Here is a 12,187-nt window from a genome sequence, read left to right as displayed (position 1 = left end):
TGCTCCAAAATGTTTTGTGTCAAGAAGCCATTGAGTCATAGGCACTATCTCTCCATAAATCCTTGTGAATATCAAGTTTCCAAAATGTATTGCATGAACGAGAAAAGACTATGTGATGTTTACTTTCTAGCTCCAAGTGCAAAGCCCAATCCACATGAAGATGAATAACATGCATATCAAGAAGTCCAAGAAGACTAAGAAGATCAACACAAAGTTCATCAAACAAGCCTAGGCATGATCAAATACGGAGTCAAAGCCAAAGATAACATAAAGGGCTAGAGGTAGAAGCAAAAAATACAAAACAAAGATAAAGTCTAACAAAGTCAAGGAAACAAGAAGACTAAACAGTTGAGCATCAACAATAAGAAGGCCAAAGAAAACATAAAGACAAAGAGTCAAACACCAATAACAAGAATGAAGTCTATGAAGATTGAAAGCGAAGAGAGCAAGTCCCAAGCTAAAAGAAGTAACTAACCTAAACACAAATCAATCATAGAGATCAAAATACATTTTCACAAAGTATGGTAACTCATCTCAATTATTGCAAGAGGCCAACCACCTCAAAAGGGGGGCTTAGTTTGTCCACCATTCATTGATCTCTATGGAAGCAACTAAGTCAATCATTTCACTATTGTAGACTTTGGTTAGGATGAAGAAGGGGACTATTTCTTCATACAATGTAATTGATTAGCACAACGTACCCTTATGGGGGGTTGTTTGAGAACAATCAAGGGTGGTTAGAGTTCATCACATTATGGGTCAATTAAACCTTAGAGCATGGTTGAATGCTAGACCAATGACATAAGAAATGGTGCAATATCTATGTAAACACGACCCTAAGAATCTATTGAGAGGTGGAGAGAATCAAATGGTGCATCCATCTATTTAGGGGTGAGAATGTGATTGTGGGTGAACCCTTGGAGGTCTCTAACTGCCCCTTAAAGTTATGTATCTAAGCCCATTTCAAGGCAATAAATTAATGAAGCATTGAAAAGCGGTTACTATAAGAGAGGAGCCATGATTGATTGATTTATTAATTGAGAGAGAGAGAGAGAGAGAGAGAGAGAGAGAGAGAGAGAGAGAGAGAGAGAGAGAGAGAGAGTGTGTGTGTGTGTGTGTGTGTGCGTGTGTGCACGTGCACATGTGTGCTTTTTTTCAAGAATTCGTGAGAGGTTTGTTTTGAGTATTTTCATGCTTTGACAATAGGCTTGGCAAAATCTAAAAAATAAGCGATCTTTAATGTAACAGGTTATCAATGCAATGAAATTTTACTACTATATTATTTTAGCAAAAGGTTCGAAAAGCCTTGAACCTCTAGAGGGCTTCTTGAACCTACCCCCTTTTCCAAACCTCCATTTTTCAATCAAAACCCCCTCCCCTCCTCTCTTTCTCATGTGCAATATCTCATTTTCTCTTCCCCTTCCATTTTTTCATTAAAGCTCTATTTCTTTTCCCTATCATCTTTTTAATTAAATTCTTTCCCCTTCCCCCCGTCTCTCTCATATGTAGGGCCTAGGTTTTCTCATTATCTCTCTCTCTCTCTCTCTCTCTTTTAATTAAATCAAACTTTTTTAAAATCAAAAGTCCCTCTCTCTCAGTTAGATTAAAATTTTTAATTTAAAAATTTTAATTAAATATTTTCAAAATATTTTTTAATTTAAAGTTTTTTGAACATAGTTTTTCACACACTGAGAGAGAGAGAGAGAGAGAGAGAGAGAGAGAGAGAGATAAAAAGAAGAAGACGGAGAGAGAAGGGGGAGAAAGAGGAAAGAGAATAGTCTTTTTTAATTAAACATTTTTATTCTCCCCCTCCCCCCTCTCTCTCATGCGTAAGGCCTACCTTTTCTCTTAAACTTTTTAATGTAAACATTTTGTTTAATTAAAATAAGGAGAGAGAGACAGAGAGAGCAAAAAAAAAGAAGAGGGGAGGGAGGGAGGGAGAGAGAGGGGGACTAGAGAGAAAGAGAATTATAGAGAGGAAATATAAAATTTAAGAGAGGGAAAGAAAAAATGAAAATGAGAGAGAAAATAAGAAGAAGAGAAAGAATTTGAACATAGTGAGAAAATTATAGAGAGAGGAAATATAAATTTTAAAAGAAAAAAAGAGAATTATAGAGAGAAAATATAAAATTTAAGAGAGAGAGAGAAGAAAAGAAAAAAGGAAAAGAGAGGAGAGAGGGGGAGAGAGACAGAGAGAAGAAAATGAGGGAGAGAAAATAAGAAGAAAAATTATAGAGAAAGAATTTGAACATAGAGAGAGAATTATAGAGAAACGAAAGATAAAATTTAAAAAAAAGAGAAAAGAAAAAAATAGAAACTTTTTTTTAATTAAAATAAGGAGAGAGAGAGAGAGAGAGAGAGAGAGAGAGAGAGAGCAAAAAGAAAGAAAAGGAGAGGGAGAGAGAGAGAGGGGGAACGGAGAGAGAGAATTATAAAGAGAGGAAATATAAAATTTGAGAGAGAGAAAAAGAAAAAAGAAAAAGAGAGGAGAGAGGGGGGATAGAGACACAGAGAAGAAAATGAGAGAGAGAAAATAAGAAGAAGAAGAGAGTGAATTTGAACATAGAGAGAATTATAAAGACAGGAAATATAAAATTTAAAAGAAAGAGAAAAGAAAAAAATTTAAAAAGAGAAGAAAAAAAGGAAAAAAGAGGAGAGAGAAAGAAATGAGAGGAGAAGGGGGGGGGGAGAGAGAAGAAGAATAAGAAGAAGAAAGAGGAAGAGAGATGGGAAAAAAGAGAAAAGAGAAAATTCTTTTTAAAATTTAAATGTTTTTTGAGAGAGAGGGAAAGAGAGAGAGAGAGAATATAAAATTTAAAAGAGAGAAGGAGAGAAGAAAAAGATAAAATTTAAAAGGGAGAGAGGAAGAGAAGAAAAAAAGGAAAATTAGGAGAAATGGGAGAATAAGAAAAGGGGGCACAAAGAGAGAGAGAGAGAGAGAGAGAGAGAGAGAGAGAGAGAGAGAGAGAATATAAACACAAAGAGAATTATATATAGGGAAAATATAAAATTTACATACTTTAAGAGAGACTGAGGGGAAGGGGAAAGAAAGTGAAAGAAGAAGAAGAAGAAGAGAGAGAGAACATGTAGAGAGAATTATAGAGAGAGAAAATATAAAATTTAAAAAGAGAGAGAATAAAAAATAGAGGAGAAAAAGAGAAGGAAAAGAGAGGAGAGAGAAAGAGAGAGAGAGAAGAAAAGTACAAAGAGGAAAAGGAGAGAAAGAGAGAGAAAAGAAATTAAAAAAAGAGAGAAAAAAAGGAAAAAAGAAGAGAGGGAGAGAAAGAAAAGAGAGGAGAGAGGGGAGAATAAAAGGAGGGAGAGAGAGAGAGAGAGAGAGAGAGAGAGAGAAAGAAAGAACCAGGAGAAAAAAAACTAAAATAAAAGGCAAAGAAAAAGAGAGAGAGAGAGAGAGAAAAATTCGCACGCGTGAAATGTTAGTATATATAATGCGATTATACATATTGAAAAGTTATCGTATGAGGAAAAGAGAGGAGAAGGGGGAGAATAAAAGGAGAGAGAAAAAAGAAAAACAAAGAAAGAAAAGAAAGAGAAAGAGAACCATGAGAAAAGAAAAAATAAACTAAAATAGAAAGCAAAAAAAGAGAGAGAGAGAGAAAAATTTGCACGTATGGAACGCTAGTATATATAATGTGATTATACATATTGAAGCGTCACCGTTTGAGGGCAGCGATGGCTACAATGGGTGTCCCAAGATGGGGTGCGCGATGGGTCATTTAATAGGGCCCTTAGCGTTGTTCCCCGGTTGACAATGCCCCAAACTGAACGAGTTAAAATGACCCGGCCTATACTATGAACTGTAACAATGTGGGAGCAACACATAAACGGCTGAGACTGAATGCCTGTTACTTGCAAGCCTTTTAAACAAAGCTCTCCCGCTACTGAACAGACCTTTTCATCATGGCAGACTTCGATCACTACGGGGCGCCGTCGGTTCCTCAGGAGCAGCTCATGGTGAGCATACGCAATATTCAGAGTCCTGTTGTCCCTTCATGTTCCGAGACTGTTCTCCTGCCGAAAATTAGATAATCTCTGCATTACTTAACTTTGCCATGGAGACCTTTACACTTGCTCCAGCTCTGAAGTTCATCATATTTTTTGACCTAATTCAGTGTCAGGGCTTGAACCGAAACCCTAGTCTAACAGGAGGGGGCAAGGGTGGGAGATTCGAGATTGAGAATTGGAATACATTTTCTGTAACCTGCCGTCTGCATCACTTTTTCCGCTTTACCTTCGATGTATTCATTTGTCTTTGGCTTCATCAACAATGAGATTTTCAAACTGGTTCTTGCACCTCTAACATGCAAAGTTGTTCCAGGACTACCCCCGAGATACAGAAAGAAGCAGACATAGGAACAGGGACCCTGAAAATGACAGGTATGAGCCCGAACATGACAATCGTCGCCGCCAAAGCCACGATAGTGAACGCAGCCGTGACAGAGAATACAGACGTGACAGAGAGCATAGGAGTCGAGATAGAAGTAGAGATCGTGAGAGGTAATTGAATCTGATCTTGAAACTGACTGTTAATGGAGTATGCACCATTCTTCTCTAACTTCTTGTACTTATTTACCTATGTGCAGACGGCATCGTGATTATGATAGTGAGAGAAGGCAGAGACGAAGATCACGCTCTCGAACAAGGGGATCCAGGGGTCGCTCTAGATCACGATCACGTTCAAAATCACAAGAAAGGAAAAGGTATGCTTGCCAAACATTACAGCCTAGTACGTTGTGACATATCTCCTCGCGTGTGCATTTACAGATCCTTAATGATGATGGAATTTGAGTAGTCTAGTAATGGGTTACCATCCTAGGTTGAGGAATGAGGGGCGTTGAAGGAATACCAAGTAGGCACTCCCTCATTTTTGTATGTTGCTTTTTCTAGTATGGGCATTGATCAACCTACATGGCCGTGCTTTTTTACTTGATCAATCATGTGCTGCTCTATCATTGATTGTATTCCTTCAATAAGCTTACGATCTAAGCTACAAGAACTTATCAAAACTTTTGAGTTACCTTGATTATCACTGTAGTGTGAACAAGGGACAAATCCACACTTGTATGTTTCACGAATATTTGATAGACTAATAGGATCATGTCAAACAATCTAAAATAGAAGAAGAGGTTTGCCAAGAGATTAGCTTTAGATACTAAATGGCACTCATCAAATTGTGCTCATGTATGCATAAGTGATACGATTGACAATTTGCTCTTTTCCCATTTGCAGATTAACTTAATCGTACTTACGTATTATAATGGATGTGAACAGTTTGGTTCATTTCCATTTCTCAGATTGCTAGAATGAGTTGATCAAGATAGCAATTCATCTATTGATACTTTTCACATGAAAGTAGAATGAAGAAATGAAGCATTTCAATCTAAGAATTATGCTATCCATCTTTCAAGATATAGATGAAAAACATTGCTTTATCATTTGCAAAAAAGTTGTATTATATCATTGGTTAATTGGAGGTAATGTGTGTCATTTTCCTTGATTTTCTTAGAAGCACTAGTACAATTCATGGGGATTTAGGTTCATCAACAATATGGTTGAGAGACAAGATTATTGCCTACTATAGCTAGCAATTGACTCCTCTAGGATTGTAAATATTTGAGTGATTTGTCTAGGGATCTAGAACTCTCATTCTTCTAATGAGGATTTGATTTTATTGAGGTGAAGCCCATTAGAGGATAATATTCTTCACTTTACTTTTGTTTTCTTTGTTTGGCATTGCAAAGATTTTGGTAAATAACTGCTTGACATCATAATTGGGGACTCGAGGTGAAGATAGATGTCTGTTATTTCTTTCTTTTTTTTGTTGGATAGGGGAGAGGGGAGAGAATACAGGTCCTTCCCACCTTACCGTTTTTTTTCTTTGTCTCTATTGTCTAGATCTTTGCCTTTTAGTTTTGTGTATTGTTAATTGTGAAAAAAGTTTTCATGCAACTCTTGCTAGTTTTAGCAAGTATGAGAGATCTTGTTGCATGTTATGTTGTCTTCTACATTTTTTCCTTTTGTCCCTTTTCGAGCTTAATCGTGCTCTTCTTTACTTATCAACTTGTATGAGACCCAACTGTTTGGGAAGGCCAAAAGTATTTTAGGCTGATTGTTGACAATTTCAGCAAATACGTGTGGTTGTACCTCTTGGAGTACAAGAGTGAGGCGTACTCCAACTTTGCGATTGGAAGGTGTTTGTGAAAACGCAAATGACTTTCAATGTTTGAGGTGTTCAAGTTGATCTCGGTGGCGAGTCTTATTCTAATGCATGGTAAATGTGAAACCTGTTTCATTGGCAATGAAATGCGAAACAGTTGAAACGTTTCATTGAAACATGTAAAGCCCAAAGTGAAACAACCAACTGAAACAAGATTTTTAAATAAAAAACAATTATTTTTTGGCACTTTTTTGAGAGTTTTTAAACACTCTGCATATATGATAGACATCATTTATTGACATGAAAGGGTTTGCATGGTATAAATGTGTGAGTTGTATCTTATTATTTATAAAGAAAACTGTATCGTGTATATTGTTGAATTGTTCTACTCGGTGTTTCACGTGGGACTTGTCGAAAGGTGGAACGTTTTGGGGTGAAACGCAACGTTTCAAGGGTGAAACATTTTGGGGATGAAATGTTATGCGGCTACCTTGTTCTAATGTTTTTTCTAGGTTTTGCAAGTATTACGACACTCAGATGGAATATTTCTATTTGAACACACCATTTGAGAATGGTGTGTTGGAGTGTGTCAATCGACCATGCTTGAGATGGCTCAATCGATGTTGGAGCATAGGTGTATACCTCACTTTTTTTGGGGTGAGGCGGTTGCTATAGTAGTACACATCAACAATTAGTCTCTGACTTCATCACTGTATGATATGACTCCTTATGAGGCTTTCTTTGGGAAGAAGCCTTTTGTGTCCCACTTTTGCATCTTTGGGTGTGATGCTCAATGCTTATGTCCATGTGGATAGGAAGAAATGTATTAGCAAACATCACTCAGAGTCAAAGAAGCTTATCTTTGTGGGTTACAGTAGGACCATAAAGGGCTATAGGCTCTATGACTCAAAGACATGAAAGATCGCTGTGAGCAAGGATGTGATCTTTCATGAGGTTGTAGCCTTTGACGATTCGATTGATAGTGCTTTTTTGTGCAGGTGGTTCTTCGTCCATCGACTGATCCTCCCCCCTACCCACCGCCCCCCCCGCCCCCCAAAACCCCCAATCCCATCAACCCATTCCCTTCCTTTTAGATTACCTATTGGCACCTCTTCTTTGTCTTTGACTTCTCCTCCTCTGTTCCCTCCTCCCCCTCTTTTAGCTTCTCTTTCACCCTTGATGGCTCCTTCTCTTCCTTTTTCATTGAGTGTTTCTACTCCTTTCCCATCCCCTTAGGTATCTTGTGGGGGTCTCGAGCCACCTGAGGAGGAGCCCTCTTCTTTTGATGAGGGATGCACCTTTATCTAATGAGATGAAGTCCCTATCCCAGATAGGTGCACTGCAAGTATATTCATGGTGGTATTGGCGGCTCACAGAGGATACATGAGTGACTCATTTCCTTGTGACCTCTTCAAGCCTAGTGTCCATGTAGATCAACCAGGATACAAGCCTAGCGGAATATTTGACTTTGCATAAACTATGTTTTTATGCTATGGATTCTTAAGGAGCATGACTCTACTATAGTTGATGAGGCTTTTGCATAGGATGTATGGCACCGTGCTATGTAGGAGGAGCTCAATGCGATCGAGTGAAACTGGACTTGGGAGTTGGTTCCTTGTCCACGATAGTGGAAGGTGATTGGTACGAAGTAGGTCTTTAAGACCAAGTATTTGGATGATGGCTTCTTGGATAATCATAAAACTAGACTTGTTGCCAAGGATTATCTCAATAGAAGGGTTTGGATTATTCGAAGACTTCTACACGTACAACTCGTATGTCTACTATTCGGGCTATATTGGCTCTAGCAGTCCATCACCGGTGACTTGTCTTTCAAGTGGATATGAAGTTTGTCTTCTTGGAGGGCACACGAGAGAAGGAGATTTATGTTTCAGACCCTCCTCGTTTTCTTGTGTAGGGGAAGGAGGATTATGTCTACAGATTGTAGAAGGCCCTCTATGACCTAAAGCAAGCTCCTAGGGCTTGGTACTAGAGGATCGATCGATTCTTCTTATAGAGTAACCTTCATCAATCAAATCATAACCCCAATCTTTATTATAAGGTTGTGGATAAGATGTGTATCTTGGTCATCTTGTATGTGGATGACTTGATTATCACAAGGAGTGACTCATAGAATGTTGATTGAACTTGAGAGATCTTTTGATAGGAGATCAAGATAGACCTTTGGATCCTTCACTTTTTCCGTGGTTTGTAATTGTAATATTTGTTTGTTTTTCAAGATTAATATTTCAAAAAATGGAGAAAACAAATACTAAAGCTGAATATAACAATTTATAACTAGGAAAATGAAAAGAAACGGAGACAACATTGAGGGTTGTTTTCAGCCTTGTGAAGGCTATTTTCTCTTTCTTCCTCCATTGAAAGGAGTTGTTCTTCTTGGTAAGGTCATGAAGAGGAGAAGCCATATGTGCATAATGCTCTAAGAAGTGGCGGTAATAGGAGCACAAACGAAGACGAGATCACACCTCATGTACATCTCGAAGATTAAGCCATTCTTGAATTATCTTGATCTTTTCAAGTTCCATTTGAATCCCTTTAGAAGAGATGACATGCCCAAGGTAATTTATTTATGCATGAAAGATTTACTTTTTTATTTATCAAGAGTTTATTTTGTTGCAACAGTTACAGAACAATCTCTAGGTATTGAGGGTGCTTCTCTTCATTCTTGCTAAACACAATAATATCATCAAATAAAGTATTGATATTTTGTTGATAATCTCCAAAACTATGTTCATCATTCAATTGAAGGTGATTGATATATTAGTTAATTCAAAAAGAACCACAAGAATTCATAAAGACCAAACGAAGTTCGAAAGGTGGTTTTGTCCACATATTGTGGTATTACTTTGATTTACAATGATTCTATTGAGAGCTCGATAATCAATGCAAATCTTGAATGTGTTATCCTCTTTTTGAATAAGAAAAATTGATGAACAAAATGCCTATTATTTTGTATATTGAATTGTTTATTAAATTTGTTTCTTTTGCACTTACTAGGTATAAATGAAGGTGCATTAGAGCTGGCTATTCAATAGTGGTCATAGGGTACGGTGAAACTACGCAATGGGTTAAACAAAAGATAGTAAAAATTTCCACCTATATAGCCCAATTGGGCACTTGTAACTAGAACTCAAGGCATATTAGGGTTAGGCTCGTACATAGAAATGATTAATATCTTAAACAGTGGCATGTAGGCTAGATCTGCTAGAATATCTTCGTATGGAAAACTCGTGTGAAGATTTCAATATTGTTTTTGTAATGTACTTGTAAAGAGCTTTTATATGACACCTATATCGGGGGGGAGGAGGGTTTCCTAAACTTTAGGGGATCACTAAATTTTAAGAAGTTCCTAAATTTTAGGAGCCTTGGATTGGTCTCAAAATGCTAGTCCTGAAAAGTAGGGATGGCATTCTAAAAATAGTAAGTTTTATATTTTGGCAAGGCTTACTAAATTTGGTTTTATCTATTCTTGACAATACTTAGCTAAAAAAGAAACACCATAGAGAAGACACAAGTGCCATGACACTTATTACACAAGTTTCTAAGTGTCCTTTCACTTGTCACACTTCATGACTATTGGGTTTAAAGGCCCTCACGCTACTCCTGTGTATATATATTACTTTACACATGTGAACATACCCTTGTGGGTGTAAGTGTATTGTATCCCAAGTATAAATACATTCTTTTATTCTTTGTGTACCACACTGGTACACACCTATCCGTCGACTCTCACTCTCACTCATTGTTTACTCAACTACTATTGCACCTCGATTGACACGCATATTCTAATTGCTTCTACTCGCACTCATCAAATTGGTATCAGAGCACGAGAATTGGTGCAGGTAGTCGTGACCAGCAGTCAGGCAGTCGCGATAAGTAGGTGGGAGAGTTTGAGCAGGTGGTATCGTGACAGGTTGGCGAGTTTGACGACGGGGCAGGTCTTGTGCAGCAAGATAGGTCAAGTCGACGACAGTTGATCAAACTAGGCAGTTGATGGGCTACCAGACTGCGCGTGATGGCTGACAGGCTAGGCAGATTGCAGGCGACTGGCCAGTGGCTGACCTAGTAGACGGGGTCAAGCCATTTTTTATTTATTTGTAAATTTTCTTCTCTTTCTCTATCAGGTGTTTATGGACGCAAGCACGGAACGCAGATCTGTGCGAATTTACACCTGAAAATTTGGGGCTTTTCCTAGATTTGGTGTTGGACATGTATAATAGTGATTGTTGACCTAGAAAATGTAGACATTGGGTGCACATGCCTCAGAAATTTTGGGACTTTTCATGTAAAAGTAAAATTTTGTTGAGTTGAGCCGATTTCATTGAAATTTGTGCACAATTAGACCTTGAAATTTGGGGGTTTTGCAGAATTTGTGAAATTTCTGCAACTTTTGCTTGTATTTGATGCTTGGGAGAATGTATTGATGCAATTGGGGCAGATTCATTGCCAAATTTTGGGGCTTTTTGCGTTGGTGATGCATTTTGAGCCGATTTGAGCTTTGATAGTGAAATTTACAGCAGATTCACTGTTGAGTGGGAGAAATTTAAACTTGGGATGTTTCAAATGTTGTAAAGGGGCATCTTCTCTTGGTGTATGTATTGCTGAATACTCATATGCAGTGAAACAGTGGTATACATAGCTTGGGTTATTGCATCGGGGTATTTTTGCAATGTATTACCAAAATGGGAGTTATCATTAATGCAAATGTATTAGATTTGATTCGCATACATGCTGTAATTAGTACTTGAGACTGAAATTGCAGCAAAACTTCTGCTTCTTGGACATCTTGGAAGCACGAGTGTGTGTACTTGCTGTTACATTCAGCAACCTTACTATTGGTTGAAAGTATTCAGCATTTTATTGTAGTACTTTATTGTTGGAGATGGCTGGTAGTGCATCTGCATCTAACACAAAGAATCTCTTTGAGATTCGTAAATTTGATGGCAATGGCTTTGATCTTTGGAAAGATTGTATGCAAGTTATACTCTTTTTGAAGGATTGTGATGATGCCTTGGCAGAACATAAGCCTATTGCCTTGTTAGATGAGAATTGGACTAAAATGAATAAAAAGGTCATTACTTACATTAAAATGACTGTCTTTCACAGATGATATCTTGGTTGACATCAAGGGACTTGTTATTGCCTATGCAGTTTGGGAGAAACTCAAGGCTACATATGAAAATATAACTCCTGTCAATCAGGTACAGCGTACATCTCATGCGAAAGTTGGTAAACTTGAAGCTTAATGAGTCTAAGCTTGCCTCAGAGCATTTGAATGCTTTTATTGGTATTTTGAGTCAATTACAGGGTGTAGGCTTGCTAGCTTTTTATCCTAAATTGAGGACTATCTTCTTACTCATGACTTTGTTTGATTCATGGGAAGCATTGGTTGTGTCATTGAGCAACAACCCCAACTTGACATTTGATGGTGTGCGTGGTTCTATTCTCAATGAAGAGATTAGACACAAGGCAAGTAGGGAAAATAGTGGATCAGCCTACAATGTAAGAGGAAGAACTAAAAAAAGGTCAAATGCTGCAAATAAGAACAAAAATTGCAGTAAAAGCAGGGAAAAACAGCAAGATGTCACTTGTGATTAGTGTGGACGTAAAGGACATTAAAAGCCCGATTGCAAGTACTTTAAAAAGGAACAAGAACGCAAGAAGCAAGCTAATGCAAAAGGCAAAAAGAACAAAAAGAATGGCAGCTCTACCCCTGAAGAAATAGAAAAAGCAAATGTGGTATCTAATGTTGTTATTGAGGAGATGGAAGAAGATAAAGATGCTGATTTGTTGGTTGCATCTTCAGATCCACATGCTATGACAATGGAGGATGTGTATATCACTAAAAGGGATGTAATAGATGCTTTGTTGTCAGCTCATGATGGTTTGTCACAGTCGTGGATTGTTGATAGCGGTGCTTCATTTCATGTAACTCCATCTTTGGAGTGTTTTTTTTCTTTTGCAGAAGGTAATCTTGGGAAAGCCTATCTA

The 12,187-nt window shown here is 37.7% G+C and overlaps 1 protein-coding gene across 3 annotated transcripts in view; it reads left to right on the top strand.

Moving 5' to 3' along the window:
* Positions 1 to 3,765: 3,765 nt before the first annotated feature.
* The window catches only part of LOC148034632 (splicing factor U2af large subunit A-like), a 68,548-nt gene continuing 60,126 nt past the window's right edge, over positions 3,766 to 12,187 (top strand). The window contains exons 1-4 of one of the 3 annotated variants that reach the window (XR_015691097.1): positions 3,766 to 3,975; positions 4,134 to 4,259; positions 4,340 to 4,518; positions 4,605 to 4,721. Coding sequence is in view for 2 of the 3 variants with exons in the window: in XM_087679558.1 (XP_087535684.1) it covers positions 3,922 to 3,975; positions 4,134 to 4,259; positions 4,340 to 4,518; positions 4,605 to 4,721 (476 nt within the window). In the remaining variant the exon portion in view is untranslated. The remainder of the gene's footprint in view (positions 3,976 to 4,133; positions 4,260 to 4,339; positions 4,519 to 4,604; positions 4,722 to 12,187) is intronic. The other 2 variants (XM_087679558.1, XM_087679559.1) reach the window with 2 other exon arrangements.

Source organism: Lygodium microphyllum, chromosome 6 (genome assembly GCF_053477565.2).
Source record: "Lygodium microphyllum isolate KBCC chromosome 6, Lygodium_microphyllum_v1.1.10, whole genome shotgun sequence".
Classification (NCBI taxonomy): Eukaryota; Viridiplantae; Streptophyta; class Polypodiopsida; order Schizaeales; family Lygodiaceae; genus Lygodium; species Lygodium microphyllum.
This window is presented reverse-complemented; position numbering and strand designations above follow the sequence as displayed.